We start from the raw sequence: 25,245 nt of genomic DNA on the forward strand, positions 1-25,245 counted from the left end.
CATCTTCCCGGGTAAGGGCAGAATTATTCTCTTTACTGCTTTCTTCTGTGGTCAATCCAGTTGGAAATAACTCAGGCTACTGGACGCTCCCATTTCTTCCTTTAAATAGTAACTCAGAAGAACGGAAGTCACATCCCCTTCCCCCCACGCTGCCACGCACACCAAAAAACCTCAAACACGCAGAGCCCTGAGTATCGCTACCGCAGAGCTGCAATAAACAACATTTAAATACCCTCCAGCTATATGGGCGAAATGCTTCATGGGAGCTGTAGTACTTGGCGCGTCGGTTGCCTGACCAGGTCCCTAGTGAAACAGTGGGGAGAACTACAAGTTCCGTGTCGCCGCGCAGCCCCGGGGCTCACACGTGGCGGCTGTGTAGACGGGACTTGCTGGTCTGTAGAGACCACCCCTGCAGCCACCAATCGCTGGCTCCTCTGCAGAATCCAGGATTGGCTGCTTGGCCCGCCTCGCTCGGCTGCTCATTGGCTGGCAGCGCGGAGTTAGTTGCCGCGGTCCCCGAGCAGCAGGCGGCTGGGCGCTCGGTTTGCAGGGTAGTCGGAGCGGGCGGCGGTGCATGGGAGCGCGCGCGGAGCTTCAGACCCTTTCCAGAGGGCTGCGGTTCTTCGGGCTCGCATTAAGTTCCGCGCCGGCCGGGGAACCGCGGGGAGGTCATGGCCGCCGTCGGCTTCAAGGCTGCGGGCAGCGGCTTGTGGAAGGGTAACGGGGCTGGCTTGCAGCTGGCCGCCGCCGTCTTCTGCCAGAGCTGCAGCTCCGCCGCCAGCAGCGGCCCTGGCGAGGGCAGGCGGGCGGTCTGGGGCCAGCAAAGGGCTCAGCACCAGTCTGCGGGGCAATCCCCACCCCCGGCAGTCCCCGGCAGAGCCCGGAGAGCCACGGAGCCCAGCCCGGCCGCAGCCGGCCCCCTGAGCAGCCAGCCTAGCCCTGCCGAGGGCGCCGACACTAAGTCCTACCTATGGGCCAGATACCACGAGATGAAAAAGCTGGTGTATGGTAAGAACCGGCTTCGGGCACTGGGCCTACCGCCTCCTGCAGTGCCTCGTACTGCTTCTCAGTTCCCGGGCACGCTGCTCCCCGGGGTCCGGGCTGTGCCCTGCCTCCGGCTCAGGGAGGACGGGGAACCGCTAGAGACTAAAGTGCTGCCAGCAAACGAGCCCCCCGTCAGACCCAGCCCGGCTCTGCCTCAGGCAGCCGGTTCCCCCGCTGGGAAAATGTCCTGCGGTCAGTCTCCAAGTGTGCACCCCCGGGGCTGTGCGCCAACAAACTCTTGCGCTCGCAGTCAGTCAGTAGGTGGGCAGGCCTTCTGCTTGGTGGGTCGCATCACGGGCCTGCCCAGAGGGGTGGTCTGGATACGGTTTGTAATGCCCAAGCGTCCACTCTACACAAGCATCACCATAACGGGCACTAGTAGTCACCTACCTTAATGGGTGGGGCATGCATCTGCCCAAGCAAAACTCAGACTTGTAAATCGCCACTTAGCGTTGCCAGGACACTGGCACTTTTTGACTACGTGGTTGTTTACTGGTGGTGAATTATGACCCTGAATTTTGTTAGCATGGGCAAGGTGATGGATACAGAACTTCTCATTGGAATACTTTTCATATCAAGTTATTAAGCATGGGCAAACTTGTCACCAGAAGTTGCGTTATACCTGTTCTGTGGTTAAATACAGGACTTCAGTCTCCAAGGCTGTCAAACCAGCACCTTTCAGCACCTCCTTGCTAAGTTTTCTTAAACAGTTTGGTAGGCAGTTCCTTACCCAGCACAACGTAAAGGAGGATATTCTCCTGTGGGTTTATTAATCCCTGGAATGCCCTGGGTAAGCAACCTTGCCAGGCTAGCAACAGTCTGACTTTTCTTTTTCTACTGTGAAATAGCTGTTTGTAAGGCTGTTATTGTTAGGAAGAGGAAGGAAGTGCTCCTGTTGTATAGTTACATTAATCTATGAAGACAGTGCTGTTGTTTATATTTGCTTGTTTTGTCATGAGTGTTTTTCAAACAAAAAAAAATGAGATTATAAAATGTAAGGTTCTTTATGTTCCTTAGTGGGATGTGCAAAGGTAAGTACTGTGTGTCCACAAGAGACAATAGGAAGTATTAAGTATATGCTGTCAGAATGGGTGTTAGTTTTAAGCCCCAAGCTGCAAAGAAGTTTCAACTTGTCAGAGTCCTAATGTTGCTCTAGCAGTGTCTTGGAGCTCATTTTCCTTTTGTTTTATGCTAGTATTAAAAGAGGAGAGAGAACCTCTCAATTTAAAATATGTGGTGATAGAAGCTAGTACAATCTCTTGATAAATGTTTATTTAGCAACTTCACGTGCAGACTTCTTGACATTATTACAACAGTCTACGTTTGTGTATGTTATCATGGATATGTCGATCTGTGCGATATGATTAGCAGTACCAAATGCAGAGTGCAAAATAGGTTTAGTAGCTAATGTGCATGGAGAAGAATAGTCTTTTCTCAGACCTTCAGTAAGGTATTTGCCATACACTGTATAAAAAAGTCTGTGATAACGGCACGCACATGAAAACACACACAAACCTATTCTTGAGTCCTGGCAGGAAAAGTGTAAATCCTGAATTCTTTGTGTCCCATAACTTGTTTATGACTAAAACTGACTTACACCAAACTTGGTGTCAAAGGTTTGCTCCTTGACTGACAGTTATTTCAAGTTTCAGTGTCAAATGAGCCTCTCTAGTTGAATTGCAAATATTGGAGAGACTGACAATGATTCATCAAAGATCTGACAACATTTTCCATTAATGTCATGTTTGGGTAATCTTACAAATTCTTCTGTATGTTACAAACACTCTTCTTCACTGATAAAACATGTCTCTTTCTGCATTTTTCCCCATTATAAATGCTTATCAAGATGTAAATAGAAACTCTGCCTTTTGTAATCCGCTTTTGGTGACTGCTTGGTTCGTTAATGATACCACCTTTCACACCAGAAGAGATTTTAATGTTTTTTTGCTGATGGAATGAGTTGGAACAGAATAATATATAGGGAAGCTTCTATTTACACACACTAAACAGCAATGATATGGGGAAGCACCAGGTATCAGAAGTTCACAGCCGTTTCCTGGAGTACTGGAAATGCATTATACTATGGTGTGCTTGAACATGGCAGTAAAGTTAATAGCTACGCAAAAGCTGATGTGATTAGAATTATGCACTTTTACTTATTGTGTACTTTTTTCAATACAGCTTCCTTTATGTATGGTATCTTACCATTCAAAAACATTTTATATAAACAGCTGTTCTAGCTTATGCATTTTATTAAAATATGGAGACCACAGTATATAAATAATGTGATATGGCAGAGGCATGTTCTGGGAAGAATGAGCCATATAGAAACAAGGAAGTAACAAAAATCACATGCTTTTGGGGATAATCTTATTACAGCTGGGGTGAGAAGTCACTCTTCTCTCTTTCCTCCCCTCAGTCCCATCCAGGGTCAACCATTAATAGTGCATATTGCCCATGTATGTTCTAGGAGTTTTTTTTCAGATAAAGCAAACAACAACAAAAAAAATTATTTGCTGCTGCTGGCAGAAAATCAGGTTTAGTAGATGAATAATCTGAACCAATATGTCAGTTCCTTTGTTTTATGACCAGAGTCCAAGGGAGTAGGGTCTGGTGGTTTTGTTAGTGATACTGAGATTAATCATAGAATATCCAGGTTGGAAGGGACCTCAGGAGGTCATCTAATCCAACCCTCAGCTCAAAGCAGGACCAATCCCCAGACAGATTTTTTGCCCCGATCCCTAAATGGCCCCCTTAAGGATTGAACTCACAACCCTGGGTTTAGCAGGCCAATGCTCAAACCACTGAGTTATCCCTCCCCCCACCCTGAGATTATGGTACTGAATTCTGACAAAAGTGGAAAACAAGTGACAATTTGGCTATGGAGAATTAGACGTGTCCATTTCTAGGTATTGCTGAAGAGAGATGATGGTAAATTGAAGCTTTAACTTGGATTTTGGGAGAGACTAAAGCCAGTGGTTAATTTTGTAATGAAAGAGATGCCAGGGCTCAAGCAGGTTTGTTACTTTCATAACTGACACAGCGAGCCCAGAGGTGCCGGGGCTATGAACTGCAAAGCCCAGAGGTGCCGGGGCTGAGCCCTGGCACAAATTAAGCATGTACTAAAGCAGGGATTTAAGGAATGAAGGCATGCATGTGAATTTTGGTGGAGAATATTTTGAATTTAACAATATTTTGGAGGTCACTTGCAAACTTGCCTCCCACATTTGTAAAGGTGAAGTCAGATACCAGAGTTCCTGAGGTGAGGTTGCAGGGGAAATGGTGGTATTTTAGGGAATGGTTTGGTGATTTTGAATGTTATGTTATCACCTCTTGGCTATGGCTTAGCCGAGAGCTGATGAGTTTGGGGCATGCAGAAAGGCCTGATCTGGAAAGGTCCTCTTGGACTTCTGTTGTTGCTCACAGTTCCAAACTGAGAAGGGTGCTTGGCCCCTTGAAAGATGAGGCCCAAAGCACGCCCCCCCCCTCCAAAAAAAAAAGTCATAAGTTAAGAGATGGAAAACATGATTTTGGGGGATCTAAGTGAGGTTGGAAAAAGGGTTGCAGAGAGGATTGGAGATAGCAGCTGTGAAGTTGTTGCTGCATGTGTTTGACCTATTGTGTAAGAAACTCAAGTGTGTAAACTGTGTGGGATAATCTATGTGCTTTGAGTAATGCTGCAAAACACATTCAGTATCTCCCCCCCTTTTTTTTTTTTCTTCTTCAATGAGATGGTGTAAAATAAGAAGAGAAGTATGGGCTTTTTTGATGTTGATCCCTGTACATCGTAGAGATGTCCGTCTTTGATCTAGCATATTTTCATTCTGAACATGTTTCAAGTCTCAAGCAGACTCAAAGGCTCAAAGAATAAGTGGCTCTGTCTTGTTGGTTCTCAGTATAGCATCACTTGTAGGCTACTCTAAAAACTAACATTCATAATATGTTGCAACTTAAGTAGTTTCTGTTTGGCCATTTAGCTACTAATTCTGCCAAGAGTTACTATCACAATAGGTGCTCTACAAATCACTTGGGTTTGGGAGGTATCATGGCTTAGTGGATTGAGCAGAGACTGGGCGTCAGGAGATCTCTAGTTACAGTTCCCAGTTCTGTTATTGACCTCTGTCACCTTAAGCAAGTCACCCTCTACCTCAGTTTACCCAAATGTAGAATGAGGGTAATACCTAAAGCTCTTTGTAAGGCTCATCTGTGCTTGGAAAAATATTTTTAGAATGAAATTGCTACTTTAAACACAGCAAAGTCAGCATTGTTTCAGCATAATCTTTTGTCATTTAATACCCTTTGTTAGACCTGCACTTTGAGTGCAAGGCCTGTTGGCCTTTGCCAAGATGGAGCCTACTGCCTTAATACCACAGAGCCATCTGTGATGCTGGAAGGTGTCTACCATAAGAACAAGGTCCCTGTACTGGCTGCTTTTAGTCACAACATTTTTTTTTTTTTCCCCACTTCAGCAACTCCTCACTTAAAGTTGTCCTGGTTAACATTGTTTCGTTGCTGATCAATTAGAGAACATGCTCGTTTAAAGTTGTGCAATGCTCCCTTCTAACATTGTTTGGCAGCCGCCTGTTTTGTCCACTGCTTGCAGAAAGAGCAGCCTATTGGAGCTAGCTGGTGGGGTTTGGAACCAGGGTGGCTCAGCAGCTGCCCGGCAGGCTATCAAGTGCCAGGTAGTTCAGCTGTCCCTCCCCCCTCTGCCTTTGAGCTGCTCCTGGGAGCCTCCTGCTCACTGTGCAGAGTGGTGGGGGAAGAGGGGTGCTAATGTCAGGTATCCCCCCTGCTCAGTGGAGGAGCAGGGGGAAGGGGAAGACATGACAGGGCTCAGGATGGAGGGAGCCTGCTGGCAGCAGCTGCTGTCCTAACTTGCTGATCTACTTAAAAGGCAGTGTACTTAGAGTGGGGTCAGTGTAATTAAAGGGGCAATGTGTGTTTCTCTCACATATGGTGTGTATCTTTCTCTCACACTCACTCACACACACTGTGTGTGTCTGTCTGTCTCTTTCTGCCATGCTGTGTCTCCTCCCTCCATTGGTGCTGCCTTTTAGAGTGTGAGGCTACATTAACAACAATGTGTTAACCTTTGAGGGTTCAGCTGAGTGCTAGTTCATCATTTAGCAATAAGGCATTCCCTGGGAAATATCCCACCCTCTGACTCCACCACCTCAACAAACTTCACAATGTGATCATTGCTGTGTACAGTATCAAATTTTGTTTAAAACTTATTCTGTGTGTGTGTGTGTGTGTGTGTGTGTGTGTGTGTGTGTGTGTTATGTATATGTAGTCTTTTGTCAGGCGAAAAAAAATTCCCTGGAACCTAAACACCCCTCCTCCCCGCCCCCTTTTCCATTAATTCTTATGGGGAAATTGGATTTGCTTAACATGGTTTCGCTTAAAGTAGCATTTTTCGGGAACATAACTACAATGTTAAGCTATGAGTTACTGGTATTTTAAATTTTTTCAGATGCTGCTGTAAAATCCTACAAAACACCACTTTGGAAAATAATAGAGGTACTTGGAACTAATAATGAAACTAGACATTGGGGTTTTATTAATTCCATATTTGAGGCAGGTGTTTAAATATTAGGCAAAAACAGTAATTTGAATGCAGAGTGCTTTTTAATGGGGGACATGGAGGAGAATCATGGCAAATATAGTGCGTCTTATCACTATTCTTTCTTATTACTTGGTACTAAACATATGAGATTTAGAAGCTAATGCAGATGGCATTTTAAATTCCTTGGGGGGCATAAGGAGTGTCTTTTTAAAACATTTTGGTTTGGACACTGAAGTGTTGAGTCTCATTTGGATTACTGAGCACTCTCATCTACCACTGGTGAAAAATGGGAGCTGAAGATGCACAGCACATGACAGGAAATATTTGGCACCTACTATGATTGGACATTTTTCAAGTCAATGTAGGTCATATGGGATCCTGAAGTTTTCACTCATTTTTTCAATAAATTGCCCAACTGTTCACAACTGTGCTCTCATTTTAGGTGTTAGGCATCATTGATCGGTAACAGTTGTGGAACATTGCTTTGCAAGGCCAACACAAGTTAGAACCTTGGGGTGTTTTTAAATTAGCACCAGCAGCTGTTCAGTATTTCAGATGACTTGCCATATTTAGTGGGTGAAGGGTGTTGCAAGCATTTTGGTGGTTGCGTAAGTGCAAAAAAGCATCTAACCAATACCCTTGCCTTCTGGCTGAAGTATGTATGCCAAGTTTCATCACAGGGAGTATATTCATGAGTTGATTTATAAGTCCTTGAGCAGTCATGTTTTAACATGGCAATGTGACTGCTTCCCTAACCACAGCAGAGTTAGAAGGCAGTTGTAATACATTAGTTATGCAAATTTTGGAGTTTTTTTATTTCAAGAGTTTGCTCTTTTTGCCCATACAATGATACTGCATCTATTAAGTCATACACTTGCTGCCTGGGTAAAATGCTGACTATACAGTGACTAACTATGATATTGCTGCTAACTGCAAAATGCTGCAGAATTTCAATACAAAAAGCAGCCCTTTTTTTAGCAGGGTTCAAAGAGCCTTTTTCCACTTGAGTTTCTCCTATTCTAGCCTCTCATCCATTTTTCCAAGCATCACCTATTTATATGTGTTGGTCATAGCTGTTGGGCACCGAGCAACATAATGTTGACCTGCCCTGGAATGAAGTCTTTCTGGTGCTGACCTAGTGATTGAACTGCATATTGTAGGACTAGTCTCTCTCCTACTGTATGGTAAGCCTTTCACCTACTGCAGTGGTGTTCAAACGCTAGCCCTGGGGCCAGTTGTAGCTGTTGAGGTTCAAAATTGTCACCCTCAAGAGTGACTGTATTAAGAACATTTGTATTTGATCATGAATTGAAAATGTGTTCCCTGAGCCAGGCTGTGCAATTTTTAAACTGAAGAGTTTGAATTCCTCCCATTGCTCTGGGGAGGAGATGCAGGCGCTACCTCCCCAATTGCCCCCTGTCAAAGCTGATATGAACTGGGGATACTGTAAGGACTTGGAGTCTTTTCACTGCTACAGCTGTTTAGCAGTTCCAGGAGAACTTTGGCTGCTCCAGTGCCTCCCCTGCCAGGGAGAGCAGGATATGGACTCAATTGACTCTGCCAGGACCTAGAGGAGCAGCTAGCAAAGGATGACTCCCCTCCCTACACAAGGCAACCCAGGAGAGAGGGTAGAAATTGAGAACTACCAACCAATTATGGCTTCCTGATTCTGTGTCTGTTGCCCAGCCCTAGAGCAGGTATAGCTTGTACTTGTTGGGGATTCCCTGTGCCAGCAGGCAACTTGAAGCTGTTTTCTCTCCCCTTGCCCTATCAGAGAGTGGCAAAGGAAGCTGTATAGGACAAAGAACCTGTCACAGAGTATTAACTATAGTAACTTGACCTCTTTGAATAGGTTCAGCCCCTGTACTGAAAAGCCCCTGTTACTGCCTAGTGGGTGAAATATGCTCTGACATACATGTACACCTTCCATTACTTTCCATGAGCATAGCAGAATTTGAAAGAGCCATACCTCATGGCTTGTAATTGGTCAAACGTGATTCCTAATGGAACTCAGATCCATGTTCCTCACGTGCAATCAGCTATACACACTAAGTGTCTTAAGCTGTTATAATATCTAGCAGAGTCATACACGAGACATGGAGTATATAAAACAAATATATCTATATAATGCAGGATGGATGACTCTCTCAAAAAGCTCAGTACTTCCCTCTACCCATTAGAGGCATGGTTCACTTCAGGGTTTTTCTGTACCTCGTATCCTGCCTAAGTGTCTTGATGTGGGCCTGCTAGGGAGAGTGCCAGACCTGTTGGGACTCCACCTTAAAGAGCAGAAGGAAGGTGGGAATTAGGACTGGTGGTTATTTTGCCAAAACACAGTTCACTAATTCCTAATTTCAGCTGAATTCACCTGACTTGAAGAGCTTTCAAATGGCACCTAAACAGAGAGTCCACCAGAGTGAGCTGCCTGTTAACTAGTGATTAAAAATGGCCTGTTTAAAAGTGTCTGGGATGCTGTTTCAAGTGTAAAATGAAAGGTTTGATATTTTCCTAGAAGAAACAGGAAATCCTGCTCTGGGAGGGGAAAAAACAAAACAAAACAAAAACCCCGTAGCTTATACCGAGATGGCTTGGTGTGGTGCTTGTGAGTATCAGAGCCACGTTCATTATAACAGTGAACGTCTTGCCATCTGGGTACGTCATAGGCTATCACCCTATCATCTGGTGAGCAAGGCAACTATGTTGGCCATGACATGAAGCTGAGCCTGATTCCTTGTCGAAGACAAAATGATTTATAATGAAGCTGATATGTATGACAGGCCTGGCACTAATTTAATATGTCTGTGCAGTACACAGCCTTCCTTCAATGAGCATCTCAGGTTAGCATCTGGAGCTTTGATTTTTAAGATGCAATCAAACACATGGGGAGAGCCATCTACATTGTAGAGGAAAAGCTCTTTTTATCCAGAGCCAAAGTGAAGATGTTGCAACTGTTCATTGCTCTAACTAAAGATGGAGTTGAAGAGAGAGAGGAGTATTTCAGGAAAGGGGAAGAATCATAGTATGATTACGTGAGTGGTTAAATACTGTTGTGTGGTGAAAACATTGCACTGAGATGTAATTTTGGGGAGAGATCCAAGAAGGGAGTGTGCGGAGCACAACGTGGTTGCAGCAAATAAGGTGAAAATGGAAAAGTTTTCCTGTTACAACACTGGTTCCCTTAAGGTTTTAAATAAGGTGAGTGGACATGTATTATGTGAGTGCCAATGATATGGACGAACATCTAAGGTTTTGGAGTGGAATAAAGTTAGTGGCCCAGCATAGGGAAGGGAGAGCACCAGAGGGGCAATGTAGGCTTGATGGGAGAGAAACACATGAAATTGATTGGTTTCAAAGAAACACTTGATGCCTGGTAAGTTGGCCAACTTCAGTTATACACACAAATAAAACTTGCTCCCTATGCCTAACGAACCTCAAAAAAGACCAACAGTTTTATTTTTAACTTGGTGACAGTTGTCGGATGGATAGCTAGGGAGTCCCTGTCCCCACACACACACTCCGCCCCCTCCTCACAGGAGTCATGGCTCAAGCATTAGCATTGCATATTTTCCCCACACCGTTCCATGTGTCTGGATATAATTAGCAAAGCACTATGTAGTTCCAGAGCTAGAAGTCAGTCTACATATGGTGTTACAGTAGAGGGGATGTAGGGATGCATGATGCTTTGGGATTCAGACCAGACCAGCAAGGGGTTGTGTCACTGCTTGCCTTGTAGCTCTTGGTACCTTAAATGCTATTCTGCTGTGGCTCTCAGCTCTGATACCAACAGCCAGCAGACAAGCATGCAGGTTACACCCTGACTTCTACTGCCCCGGTATTATTTTTTTTGCAAGTGACCCCAACGGCCACCTAGTCCCAAATTTCCCCCAAACCATCTACCCTGTGACGCACTGCTGAGGTTTCCAGAGCCAGTGCTGGTGCTAGGCATAAGTAGGCTAAGCAATTGCTTAGGGCCCCAAGCAGCTCAAGGGGGACCTCCATTCTCGTGTGTGTGTGTGGGGTGGGGTGGGGGGGGAAAGACACTCAAAAATATTCCTGTTTAGGTCTCCAATGGGCTAGCACTGCCTCTGCCCATAATTGTGAATTACTGTTTCTCACTTGCTGAGGCTGAGAAGGGTATGTTGCTACTGCCAAGCTCTGTGACAGCTCCCTGACACATCAGCTTGTCTGCCCTTGCCAGCAAATTCTTCAGGACTCTGCCAGCCCAGATCTTGCCTCGCAGATAACCATTAGTGAACCCCAACTCCTGAGTTCCCCAGAGACTTCTCCCTGCCATGTCCCACCCTCGCCTGGAACACTCAGAAGTTGTTTGTTGCTCCTTTAAAGAGACAGTACACTGCAGCTCAGTAATTTAACTGGGGTTTGATAAACACTCTTGTTTCCATCGCAGCACTGAGTTGATCTACAACCCATCCTGGACAATGATCCCTCACTTTCACAGACCTTGGGAGGCAGGCCAGTCCTCGCCCACAGACAACCTGCCAACCTTAAGCATATTCTCACTAGCAACCACGCACCACACCATAACAACTCTAACTCAGGAACCAACCTATGCAACAAACCTCGATGCCAACTCTGCCCACATATCTACACCAGCAACACCATCACAGGACCTAACCAGATCAGCTACAACATTACCGGCTCATTCACCTGCACATCCACCAATGTTATATATGCCATCATATGCCAGCAATGCTCCTCTGCTATGTACATTGGCCAAACTGGACAGTCACTACGCAAGAGGATAAATGGACACAAGTCAGATATCAGGAATGGCAATATACAAAAATCCGTAGGAGAACACTTCAACCTCCCTGGCCACACAATAGCAGATGTTAAGGTAGCCATCTTACAGCAAAAAAACTTCAGGACCAGACTCCAAAGAGAAACTGCTGAGCTCCAGTTCATTTGCAAATTTGACACCATCAGATCAGGATTAAACAAAGACTGTGAATGGCTATCCAACTACAGAAGCAGTTTCTCCTCCCTTGGTGTTCACACCTCAACTGCTAGCAGAGCACCTCACCCTCCCTGATTGAACTAACCTCGTTATCTCCACACTGATTTATACCTGCCTCTGGAGATTTCCATTACTTGCATCTGGAGAAGTGAGGTTCTTACCCATGAAAGCTTATGCTCCCAATACTTCTGTTAGTCTCAAAGGTGCCACAGGACCCTCTGTTGCTTTTAGCACTGAATTGGTTTCTAGTGAAAGTAAAACAAGTTTATTGAACAAAGTCAGGTTTAACTGATATCAAAAGGAGTAAAGAGAGAAATGGTTACAAACTAACAGTAAAAATATGCTTCTAAGGATGTGTCTGCACTTAAAATGCTACAGTGTCACAGTTGCACCATAGTAGCACTTCCATGTAGACGCTACCCAAGCTGAAGGGAGACGTTCTCCTTCGGACTACATAATCTACCTCCCCAACAAGCAGTAACTAGATCGATGGAAGAACTCTTCTGTCAACCTAGCGCTGTCTATATGGGCACTTGGGTTGATTTAACAATGCCACTCAGGTGTGGATTTTTCACTGACCTAATTTTCTAGTGCCTAAAGCTAAAATTTAACTTCAGCAAGGTGCAGTCTTTGCCTGAGTAGGCTTCTCACCTATATTCAGTTTCCAGAGACCTTCAGCCCACTTGGTTGAAGGATCCAGTGTTCCTGTGATTTCAAGAGCTCTGGCCCCTTGATTCCCCCAAGTGATGGATAACTATGGGGTTCTCTCCCTTCATTTTTATAGTTCAGTAACTTTTGAAATTTGTTCTTTGAAATGTAAGCCCAGACCAAGCTAATTGCCTCTTGAGCCAAAGTCAGACAGGTTTCCTGCTGTTCTTCTCTTCCTCTTGGCTTCCCATCTCCTTGCTGATTTGTATGTAAATGGGGCTTGATTGTTTTGATTCTGTAATGCTTAATTTACATTGGAGACAGGTAGACAGCTACCTTCCCTCCTGTCTGGGAGAGAACCTGTTTCTCCCTGTATTTAGTCACAGACTTTAAATCTTATTTGTGAATATCCATAATTCCTCATATTGTGTTGATGCATACATTTCACAATGATATTAATCACCACATTGTCAGGTCGTCTTTTATGAAAGCCTGTTACTTGATACACTTTTATAATACAGTAATACTGTATACAGTCAGTTTGATTCAATTGCTTATCCTTTGAGATTTGGCCCCTGTGTCTTTATAGCTAAGAGGCTGTCTCTCCCACTCCATAGTTCGGGGTGGGCAAACTTTTTGGCCCAAGGGCCACATTGGGGTTGCAAAACTGCATGGAGGGCTGGGTAAGGAAGGCTGTGCCTCCCCAAACAGCCTGGCCTCTACCCCCTATCTGACCCCTCCCACTGACTGCCCCCTCAGAATCCCTGACCCATCCAACCTCCCCTGCTCCTTGTCCCCTAACTGCCCCGGACCCCACACCCTTACCCCTTGACAGGCTCCCCGGGACCCCACGCCTGTCCAACCCCTGTTTCCCGTCCCCTGATCCTTATCCACACCCCCGCCCCCTGACAGGCCACCCCCCCCCCGGACTCCCACACTTATCCAACCCCCCCGTCCCCTGACTGCCTCCCAGAACCTCTGCTCCATCCAGCCACCCCCTATCCCCTAACTTCCCCCTGGTCCAGGCCCCCTTACCATGCTGCTCAGAGCAGAATGTCTGGCAGGCGTGCCGCCCAGCCGGAGCCAGACAGGCTGTCATGCTGTTCGGCAGGAGCACGCAACCCTGCTGCCCAGAGTGCTGCCCGTGTGGCTGCGGGGGAGGGGCCGGGAGCTCAAGGGCTGGCAGGATGGTCCCACAGGCCGTGGTTTCCACCTCTGCCCTAATTTGATGGTGTGACAAGCTGGTGTTTCAAGGAGTTGTCACAGAGCTTAGCAGTAGTGAAACTTTCACTTGCTGGGGCTGAGAAGGGTAACACAGCAACTCACAATGCTGGGAAACCCAGCAGAGTGTCACAGGGCAGAATGTTTTGCAGGAATTCAGGACTGGGAGGGTGTTGGGATCGTTCAGCGAACAGTACCTGGTTGGTGGAAATCAGGGTATGACCTGTGTGCTTGTCTGCTGGCTGTGGTGATGTCTGGGCTGAGAGCCATAGCAGAATAGCATTTAAGGCACCCAAAGTTGCAGGGCAGGTGGTGACCCAATGTCTCACTAGCCTGGGTTGAATCCCAAAGTGTCACAGGATGTGTGGTGCAAGCTTTCATCGTGGTTTGTTTTACCCTAACTTCAACAGGAGATGAAGGTGCTCACCCCTCTGCAGGTTTGGATCCTGTTGTGGTGAGAGCTGGGTGGGTCCTTTAGCCTTTTTATTTTTATTTTTATTTTTTCTCCTCCCCCCGCCCCCCTTCCAAAAACGTATGTCCTCCAGCCATGAAAAAGTCTGCATATCACACGTTCCTGCACATCCATGAGTTGTTTTTAGGGTGACCAGATGTCCCGATTTTTATAGGGACACTCCCTATTTTTGTGTCTTTTTCTTATATAGGCACCTATTACCGCCCATCCCCATCCCAATTTTTCACATTTGCTATCTGGTCACCTTAGTTGTTTTCAGGGTGGGAAAGAAAGAAAGGGCTTGTTGAGCCTTTCTCAAAACATAAATATTTGTCACCTCATAAACAATCCTCTGAAATGTTGTTTACATTGCTGTGTGATTTTTTTTTTTCTTTTTAAAGATAGTAAAGGACTCTATGTCCACAAATGCATACACACTCTTCAGCCTCTTCCAGAAACTCTGTCTCCAGCTTAGAAGCAGGAAGAGAGCTCTTGTTTTTGCTCTGTAGCCACCAAGCCATCCAGTCAGCTTCAGAGGTTTGCTTTCCATTATAACAGTTCTGCTGCAGTTCTTGCAATATAGAAAAATTCAGACTAATCTGGGAGAGGGGTTCTGACCAGAGGTGAGGTACATTTTCATAATGTTGGTTTCCCCTTCCTACGTTAAAAATAGCTCAAGTGTTGCTTTGTCTAAATATTCTGCTACTGTGATCACTTGTCTGTTAGAGTCAACAATAGGTTTACTTGTGGGTTTCACATAGGATAATACAGCAGCGAGCCTCACCTTTTCTGTAATGGTAACAGATTGTCTTAATTGGAACCAGCCAGTGCCACTATCTAATGTACAATAGAGTTTGATTTGCTCTAAATTGAGAATCAGAGTTGGTTTTGGAATAGCCAAACATTGTTGCGGTTTGGTGTGCGCACAACCGAATGGGAGGCAGATAGGAGTGCTCAGGAACGGAACCCGTAACAGAGACTCGTATCTAAGGGAAGAGAGCACCTAAATATAAAATATGGGGATGGGGGTGAGTAATATGCTATGGTGTGTCCCCTTTCTCTTCTCTCCCTCCCCCCCCCCCATGTGCGCAAAGTTACAGAGCCTTATGTAAGGAAAGAAGTAGCACTTATTGCGGTTGGTCATCTTGTAGAGACAGTTTGTGGACAATGGCAAGCTTGAGATGGTGTCTGCCCTGCTTCAGTCTGGTGTCACAGTAGCCAGTTGGGGGAGAGGATACATAAGAGCTCAGAATGACTAGGCTGTTTAAAAACTTTTGTGTCATTATACAACTGAGCTAAACACTGCAGTCATGATTGACTTAAAATGTACCTTGCTGTAAAGTCACAGAAAATTTGTAAAGTCTGGGAGATCTGTTTTGGCAGTAGGTGCTCTGCTTCGCTCTGATAAACAATCTTTTTATCAGCATTGCACTCTAGGAGCTTAGTCTCTGTGTTTTTAAACTACTTATCTTTCTCAGTGTGTATGGGGAGCAGAGAGTGAAGTAAGAGTAGAGAAAACAAAATAACCAACCACACAAAATCTGAATAACTCTTTTGCGAAGTCTTTCTAGTTCCATGGCAAGTGGATGACGAACAGAATCTTCTAGATCTTTGGTTTAATAATTCTGGACTTCTTACAATTGATGTCTAGATTGTTTTGATGTCAAAATATGAACAAAAATATATTTTCTGAAGTTACATACCAGAGTTACCTATCACACAGCATGTCCAGCTGGTGCTACAGATGGCTAGCTGCTGTGATCCAGAAATTTGGCAGGTTTAAATCCCCAAATCTGTTTTATTTAATGTTTCGAAGGTCAGAAAATCAGTAACATTGTTTTACATCTTGTCACTAAATGTTAATACAGCAAGATTAAACAATTGCCATGTTCACTAGGCCTGGCTGGAAACTTTATAATGCCTTTTCATGGGAAGAAATATTTTAGTAGTTTTTATATTAGACTTTGACAGTAGGATTACAAATCTCTTTCCTTGGAGGGGAAAAATGAACACTGTTTTACAAAGTATTTGCTTCCAGATTAAAAATAAATAAAATTTAATTTGACTTCTTTTTCCCCCCCTCCCTCTCCAGATCTTCTTCCACCAGGAGTCTGCAATCTCCTTAACCCTGCAGCTATCTACGCAAATAATGAGATCAGCTTGAGAGATGTTGAGATCTATGGCTTTGATTATGATTATACATTAGCACAGTACTCTAATTTATTACATTCTATGATATTCAACACTGCCAGAGACATACTAATTGAACAGTACAAGGTAAACTTCTGATAATAGGATGGGTTTCTTTCATTAATCTTGCTGCTTTCTTTTCCCCAAAATCTTTTAGTAGAGCATTCTCTGGAAAATTTGCTTATTACCTCTGTGTATGTATACATTATCTATGGTAGTGATAGCTATGTAATTATATATTTCATGAACCTGTCACTCTGTCTGATAATCCATTTCCCTTGGGACTTACTGTAACATTGCAAATGTCTGATCATCTTCAAAGAGTTGCTACTTCTTAAAAAAACAAAACACAAAAAACATTGCCACCATATTTTTTATATATATAAATATGATAGCAATGTTTTTTGTGTTCTTTGTTCTTTGTTTTATACATACATCCTCCTAACCCCAAATCAGAAGATGGGCAACGACCAATCCTGGGCTAATGATGGGCCCTGTAGTCCTAGAAACACATGACTTTATTTTTATAGTTAAGTATATCAGCCAGGTAATAGTTATATGGGACTTAATATGTTTTCTAGACTAAGTTCTTAAATAGGCACATCCAATGATACGGTGTATGTTCTCTTGTCTTGTTTTATTTGACAAGTTAGCAGCGCCTTTTGTGTTTAAGAAAAGAAATACAAAGCTGGGTACTTCAATATATGCAAATTTCTATAGGTGTGTGGCTGAAACTGCAATATTTTCCCTAGTGTCCTAACCATGTCACACAATGGTTTTGCAATGGCATTTCCCCTGGTCATTTTAGGGCTTCAGGTCCATTCATTCTCTCTCTCCACCCCCTCTGTGCCTCACCCATTCTTTCACAATGGAGCAAAACTAAGTGGTGGGACATAGGACAGCCTGTAACAATTCATTTAAAATTGGGATGGAGGATTCTTCCAGAAAATGGAAACAAAAATTATCAAAAGAACCAGTATATTTATGCCAGGATTTTCAAAAGAGCCTGAGGAGTTAGGCATCTTTACTCCGTGGTTCTCTCTTTTTAAAGAATTACAGCCTATATCTTCTGCCATATTAGGATCTCTGAGATCGTAGTGATGGGTACGGAATAAGTATTTAGTATGATTCTTTAGGGAACCTGACTAATGCATACAGAATAGGACACTTAGAACCTTCAGAATGAATAGTCTGCTCACCGCAGGTTAACAGACATGTGGCGTCTGACATGATGAATATGGCTTATAAATAAATCACTGACAATACAAAAAGGCAGTCTGTGTAGAATTTGTGGGTGTAGGATGACAGATGCCAGGAATTTTAAAATGGGGAATGTATGATGATATTAGTCAATATCTATCATTACTAGGGCTTGTAAAACATAGCAGACACCTACTAGCGAAAGGTAGCTGTGAAAGACCAGGTGGGGAGAGAATCTGTATTTGCAAAGTCCAGGGGGAACACTCTGGTGAAGAGTCCCAGATGCTGGGAAGGGTGGAGGGTATTAGGATATCTATCTCATTGTCTAGCATGAGTTCTAGCTAGAAAGTATCTGAAACTTGAAACTCCACTCCCTCTAGTAGTACTCTACCCATTTGCCAGCTTCCTATCTGTGATTAAGTGAGAAAGCGTGGGCAGTAGAAAGCTCTGATTCATCAACCTCTTTCAAGCCCCCTACCCCATCCCCCCTTCTTAATAATTTTTCATGTTTAGGTGGTGGGGGGGGGGGGAAGTGTCATCCCCCAGGGAGTAGCTCCAGTGTCTACCTATGCTAGTTTTTTTGGGAGGGTGGGGTGGGGGGAAGGTTTAAGCTTTTTTTCCAAAACTGCAGGAGCATGAAACTGACAAGCTTCTTTCATTTCATAGCTGAAGTCTTTTCTGAGCAGCAATGTTAATTTTGCTTGGTGGCCGCTTCACAGAGCGCTGAGCAACAGCAAATACAATGCAATTGTCTATCTGCACACCTGGGAAGAGAGCCCTGAGGTGTTTCAAATTTTGAAGTTAATCATAACGAGCACAAAGATTTTAGAAATAGCTTCTTTTTTTATTAAAATGAAATAAAACTCCAAAAGTTTAAATCATTCAGAAATTGATGGCTTAATATAGCTTTTTCTCATGCACTTTGGGAAAAACCTCCCTTATATGATGAGTTTGGTAAGTGGATTTCAAGCCCGTCTCAAGATACAGTTACCCGTTTTAGGGCACTAGCTGTTTGGTGTAGGAGTCAGGGATCAATTGCCCAAGCAAACATTCCAGTTTGTAGAATCCCAAATCTTGGCAGTTGCATTATAGTTTTTTGGCATCTTTTGGTTCACTTAGGCCACTGTTGGATGGAGGGTATTGGGATTTGATGGGCTAGGGGGCTGATTGAGTGTGCCAAATTTTTCATTCTCTTTTCAACTGGAAAACTTTTTAAAATACCTGGCACAGCTTCACTGAACTAACTGCTTTCTCATGAAATATTTTCCAGTATCCAGAAGGACTCAAGAAATATGATTACCTTCCAGGATTTGCTATCAGAGGGCTTCACTACGATGTGCAAAAGGTGAATTACACAAATTTAAATGTCATACTTGCTTTCCCTTGCACGGTATTAATCTGCCTGTCACATAACTCAGTCCCATCTCTTTCCTGTAATGACAACTGACGGAACAGCTTTCAGGAGAACATGCACTGGGGATTGTTGTATACGTCCCTGCATAGGTTCTCTTAGATTGTAAGATCCTTGGGACAAATGGAACTAATCTAAAAGGCTGGCTACAGGGTGTCTTTTCTCTCTCAGTATTTTAATACCTTTTAAATCATTGAAGGCTATGTAGCTACAGCCTTTACTCACTGAAGAGGTTTTTTCCCTTTCACTACTTCCAGTATTGGAAATAGAGGGCCAGAACAATTCATTAAGCTTTGTAGCTTCTCAGACATTCCTTCTGGAGGCTTAGGAGCACACGAAGAAAGTGCAAGCTTTTGTTTTAATCCTCCTTTTTCAGTAACTTTAGACAATCGCGTAAAAGTATAGTTCTGAAAAATATGGCATCACCTCGCTGCAGGTAAACAGCTTATATTCAGTAGGGAGACTGACAATTACTGGTACAAGCTAGTCTTATTTTGATAGTCTGGTTATTTCTGAACCAATTAAGTGTGTTCAATCAATTCAGTGTAACTAGAGAATGCACCCTTTTAAAGAGGAATGAAGGCATTTTAGATTTCCCAGACTGTATTCTTTTCTGCCCAAGCTAAGCTGTAATGCTGAAACTGACATTATGGCAACAGTCTGTCCTGAATGTAGGTTTCTGACTTTGCAGCAGGAGAGATTGTCCAATAACTTTGTGTTCTGCTTGCTACTATCCAAGCACAGATTTCTGAAATAAGAGCACACATCACTCAGACGCCAAGTAAACTCTTCCTTTCAGTGGGTGGGTAGTGTGGGCTGCCTCATTTCTCATTTCAAACCACCTGAAAATCAAGCCCTGTGCAAAAGGAGTGTACTGCGTATTTGCTTTGGTTCAGCATAACTGCTTATTCCTGTTCAGAAGGTGGGAATGGAGGCTTGGCAATAGTAGGGTGATATGCTAGATATGGGAGTGCCTTTTAGTTTAGGAACATTAGGGAACAATGTAACCTGCACTCATAGTGGTGAAGGGACAAATTGTTCTGATATCACACTCTTCTCTCTGATTCTCAAAGTGGTACTGGGTTAGTCTCAGAGGCCATACTTGGTTAAATTCCATTATGGGTATTGTGTAATGCCTGGGGGAATGAAAAAGAAGGGATACCTTGTGATTAAAGAAGATCAATACAAAAAGAGGGAAGGTCTAATGTTCCCTTTTGAGTACAAGAATGGGAACTTGAGCATGGAATAAAAAGAAAATAAGCAGAACTAATAACTCAAGTTTTTGTGCCAAATCTTAAGTAAGATGTGACTTGCTATAGATCTCCTTACACATAAGCCCCTCCCTTGCTATGTGTATACAAAGGATTGTTTTAATGTTAAAGAACTGCTGCATTCCATTCCTCTTCCACCTGCAGCCCTCTGAAAGTTTGTAATAGGTCCTGAATTGGAATGCAATATTATGTAATGCTTCAGTTCATGGCAATTTGGCATTTTTCCCTGTGATGCTTCTAAAATGTTGCAGAGAAGAGAAGTGATTTAAGCACAACTTAAAAATACATTCAGATTAGGTTAGTTTTAACCAGAATTCATTTTTCTCCCTTTTTTTATTTCTTTGGGACATCAGTAAACTTAATCTGTTGTTTTTCCTGACTAAATTTATACCAAATGCTACCAATGAAGACTGTTCATCTTTCTCTCTTCACAGAGTCTTCTGATGAAGATTGATGCTTTCCATTATGTCCAGTTGGGAACTGCATATAGGTGTGTCAAATATGAATGCATTTACTAAATGCCCCAAGGGTTCACGCTGAAGATGGAGTGCAAAGTCTCACGTCTGTAAAGTTTTTGACTTTTTTTTTTTTTTTAAATGGGGAAAGCATTCTCTAGCTTATCCTGTCTCCACTTGCTAAGTAATGATTCAAAGCTGTTGCCTGACATGCAGTTACAGGTGGCTGCAGTTTTTTCAAGCATATGGAGCCAAGTGTGGGAGTGAAAATTTAATTATTATTTTTTTTTATGGACAATGATGCATCTGATCACTTAACCCACTAAGTCTGCAGGTTGCAGTGCAGTCTACTTAGGGCAACTTTTCTGACTAAGTCATTGAACTAGGGAAAGCCTCACTCTTGTAGAGCTGTCCATACATGAAAAAAGCCTGTTCTGACAGGAGTATGCTCACCAATGCTGGAAAGAAAGCTGTTTGGAGGTGAAAATAAGGATATGGAATTTAACTCCATTGAACTGAGGCATTTTTCTTGAGTGGAAAAAGTTGAGTAAAGTGCCCAGAAAAATAATAGGGAGTGCCTTTCTTAAACAAGTGGGCCAGAAGTCCTTGAATAGAGCATTGGTATGTAGCACACTGGTTACTTTGGCTGCTCTTGCGTTCACTACATGCTGCGTCCTTGCAGTTGGAGTGACACAGTTGATATAAAAGCTTTTCAAGTCCTAATCCTGTCTGGTCGTGTAAGCACCAACAAGTCCCACTAACTTCCCTGGGAGACTTGAACCTGCTCAGCACCTTGCAGGATTGGACTTGAAGACTCTCCTTTTAGAAGCAATGAGACCGATGCAAAGTAATATAACAAACGAATGCTCCAAAGCAAAAACTCTGAAGCCCTTCAGAGAACACAAAGCAAAATATTTTGCTACTTTTTTGGTGGCTGGAATAGTTAAATATTTTTTTCCCAAATGAAGGCAACTAATGGCTAACGTCCCCACCATACTTCTACACTCTACTTTGGGCCAGTGACTCCCAAAATGAAGCACATCAAATATTTGCCAATGTTAAGCAAACAATTCATTTACACTGAGGGAGCAAGGTGAAGCTTCAATATTGATCGTCCACTCTGTCTCTCTTCTCCCTCCTCCCTCAACTCCCCCAAATAGGAAACAGGTACCCAAAATAGTAAATAGTCTGCAGACTTTCCCACTGCTGTCAGCACCTTCAATAACAGTTGTGCATTACTGTTAGCAATATACATCATTAGACTGGGAAGGACAGAATTAATGTCATGTGTGGAACTCTGGCCCTGGCCCTAGGAGTTACAGGGATCTAAACAAAGTAACAAATGTTTGTCAATATCGGCTTCCTCTGTCACAGGCTGTGGTGGCATTCCACCTTTAAATTTTTTTTTTTTTTTTTTCTTGAGGCACTGTTGCTGCCCTGCTCCCTCTCCCCCAGTTTCTTTGGACTGGGACAGGGCCAGAAGATGCAGCCAAAGCACAGTGTTCTACGTGGGAGAAGGTGGCTAGAGAATTCTGTCATGAGCTATAGGTCTGATGTTCGGGTGGGACATGTACATGCACAGTGAGATGGCATAACTTCTTAACCCTCCCATCCCTGAGATCCGTCTCCTACCTAATGAATTCCTCTTTGCTTTTCAGCAGCCAGTGTTGCAGTTGGCAGGAGGTTTCAGTCAGCTCTTGCATTCCTTTCCCCATATCACAGCCCCTTTCTAAGATTGCAGAAGAGTGGATCAGTGGTACTATATCCCTTTTAAGAACATGTAGCTCATTACAGCAGTGCTGTACAGGGGACTTTGTTCTCTACTCAGTGTGTGCATACAAATCCAATAATATTGGAGCTGCCTTCTACAGTGAAGGCTGGTCTAAAGTCATTGGATACGTTTATCTGATTCAGCTTTGCCAAGCAGGAATAGACAGTGAAGGGGGATTTTTTTTATTAATTCAGGGAACTAAATCAGTGAGGGCCAACTTTTGAGGTCCTAATTTGGGTAAATGTCTACTGATTGCAATGAGTTTGTTTTAGATTTACAATAGAGACCTAAGAGTGTCCATTCAAAGTCTCAGGCTCCCTTGACAGTTCTCAAAAACAATTTGTAGGAGTATGGACATGGGATTTGGCTCCTAATGATGTTATGGCAAAAGCAAGAAAAGCCTCTTTAAAACATCATTAATCATTCTGGTTGTTCTGTTACCCTCTCCCAAGTACCAATATCTTATATATTTGAAACAGACCAGACAAAGCATGAGAGACTCTGCAGTAGGGAACCATCCTACTCTGGCCCTAAGAAATAAGCTGTTCCTTTTTTTTTTTTTTTTTAGGTTTCTGTATTAAAAGTAATACTCATAAAATGGGGTGTGTTTTGTTTCCTGAGCTTTTTGACTATGGAAGCTGACTGTGTTTTACTTGTGGAACAGTGCCTTTTCGCAGTTAAGCTCTGATTACATTAAAACCCCAAGATTACCAGAGGCAGAGTTCCAAAATCAAAGAGAATTTCTTTCTTTCAACACTACCCTGTTTATGGTTCCCAGGCATTGCAACATCCTTCACTGAACCTGTATAAGAGGGTTATTTCAAATATATTTTTTTAAAGCTGTTTATAGAAACTGACTTTGTGTAAATATTTAAATTTTCTTTTAACAAATAGGGTAACTTTAAAAAAAAAAAAAACCTCTCTTCAAAGAGAATGTTCTGATCTGTTGAGTCAGAAGAAAGGGTCATCATTGGCTTGATGAGTAAATAGTTTGCAAAACAAGTAATTACAAAAAACTGTATAAATGTGTGCCTCATCTCCACATCCGCAGACTAATTTTACGTAGCTTTTTAAATCCTGAAAGCATAGTTGAATGTTAGGGGCACATATTAGGTAAGGTTTATCCAGGTTGAATAGTCTTTTACAGAGACAACATCCTTGGTTATGAAAGCTAAACTAACCAGTAAAATATATTTTAGCCTCTGTTCTGTGTTTAAAAATACACCCCTACCCCGATATAAATTGACCCGATATAACACGAATTCGGATATAATGCAGTAAAGCAGTGCTCCGGGGGGGGGGGGGGGGACGGGACACACACTCCGGTGGATCAAAGCAAATGCGATATAACGCGGTTTCACCTATAATGCGGTAAGATTTTTTTTTTGGCTCCCGAGGACAGCGTTATATCGAGTTAGAGGTGTATTTGCACAAGTTATACAAAACCACATGAAACTTTTTCTTACACCATCACAGTTTCTTGCCATGTTAAGTTAGTAATACAGTAATTACCTGAAGGAGCTCTGGATGAATTTTAATTATACAATGCTGACTAGCTGTAGATTGTACATTGATATTTGGTTGATACATGTGCTGTCTCTCTCTGAGAAAAAGTATGGAGAAGTCTTGCATCTTGCATTAGTCTGACCTTGCTGTGGCAAGATCAAAGCCAGTCACATCTGTTCAATGGTGCATGTCCTCCTTGAGATAAAAATATATGGAACCAGAATGTCTTTCCCATGTTGACTAAATCAAGGTATAGAGAACCTTCTCAATCAAGCTAGAGCCTGTTAACTATCTTGAGTAGGTAAGTCCCTGGCAGACTGTGAAGAACTACAAAAGAATCTCTCAAAACTGGGTGACTAGGCAACAAAATGGCAGATGAAATTCAATGTTGATAAATGCAAAGTAATGCACATTGGAAAACATTCCAACTATACATATAAAATGATGAGGGCTAAATTAGCTGTTAGCACTGAAGAAAGAGATCTTGGAGTCATTGTGGATAGTTCTCTGAAAACATCCACTCAATGTGCAGCGGCAGTCCTGTGGAACTCCTTGCCAGAGGATATTGTGAAAGCCAAGACTATAAGAGGGCTCAAAAAAGAACTAGATAAGTTCATGGAAGATTGGTCCATTAATGGCTATTAGCCAGGATGGACAGGGATGATGTCCCTAGCCTCTCTTTGCAGGAAGCTGGGAATGGGCGAAAGGATGGATCCCTTGATTACCTGTTCTGTTCATTCCCTCTGAGGCACCTGGCATTGGCCACAGTCAGAAGACAGGATACTGGGCTAGATGGAGCTTTGGTCTGACCCAGTATGGCCGTTCTTATGTTATGTTCTTATGTACCTGTTTACAAATGTCCTATGGAAGATTATCTCTGCTCTTTCAGAATTGTTAATGAGTGAAATGCCATGTGGTGGTAAAAACAGACTTCATGCCAATATCCACTTCTTGTCCACTTTAGAGCTTTATAAAAGGAGGTTACCTATCTTTCCTCTCTGGTTTGCAGCCCAGTGGCTGCTAACATTTAGTGATGCAATTTTTTGTGTGATTTGTCTTGTAGAGGGCTAAAGCCAGTGCCTGATGAAGAGGTTATTGAATTGTATGGTGGTACCCAGCACATCCCACTGTACCAGATGAGTGACTTCTATGGCAAGGTATTGTAGGCAGCACTTCAGTGCATTCTTTAAAACTGATATGTTGGCTTTTACTATCAGCTGGGAACCTTGCTATGTAAGGAATAAGTGAGAGTGACTATAGCTTATTCCAGATTAGAAAAGGACAGCACTTGCCAGTTTAAACACATTCTGCTTTTGTGGGAATTTACCCCAGAGTTTATTCAAGGGGGTATAGAAGCTGAGATCTGCCTGTGGAAATGTTTTTTTTTTTTTTTTTTTTTTAAATTGTTGGGGTGTTGGTTCAGGACTCAATGGCTCTCGATGAAGTATGGTGTATTTCACATTCAGGTCACCCATTCAGTTCCAGCCCGCCTCATTAATGACAGTCATCAGGCCATTTAACAGCAGTTGA

General features: G+C 43.1%; 1 protein-coding gene across 2 annotated transcripts in view; it reads left to right on the forward strand.

Moving 5' to 3' along the window:
- Positions 1–493: 493 nt before the first annotated feature.
- The window catches only part of NT5DC2 (5'-nucleotidase domain containing 2), a 70,916-nt gene continuing 46,164 nt past the window's right edge, over positions 494–25,245 (forward strand). The window contains exons 1-5 of one of the 2 annotated variants that reach the window (XM_054034532.1): positions 494–1,008; positions 16,004–16,188; positions 18,572–18,646; positions 20,418–20,473; positions 24,779–24,872. In XM_054034532.1, coding sequence (XP_053890507.1) covers positions 672–1,008; positions 16,004–16,188; positions 18,572–18,646; positions 20,418–20,473; positions 24,779–24,872 — 747 coding nt within the window. In that variant the 5' untranslated portion in view covers positions 494–671. Of the gene's footprint in view, positions 1,009–1,551; positions 1,835–16,003; positions 16,189–18,571; positions 18,647–20,417; positions 20,474–24,778; positions 24,873–25,245 lie in introns of those variants that run through there. The other variant, XM_054034533.1, reaches the window with a different exon arrangement.

The sequence above is a fragment of the Malaclemys terrapin genome, chromosome 7, assembly GCF_027887155.1.
Source record: "Malaclemys terrapin pileata isolate rMalTer1 chromosome 7, rMalTer1.hap1, whole genome shotgun sequence".
Taxonomy (NCBI): domain Eukaryota; kingdom Metazoa; phylum Chordata; order Testudines; family Emydidae; genus Malaclemys; species Malaclemys terrapin.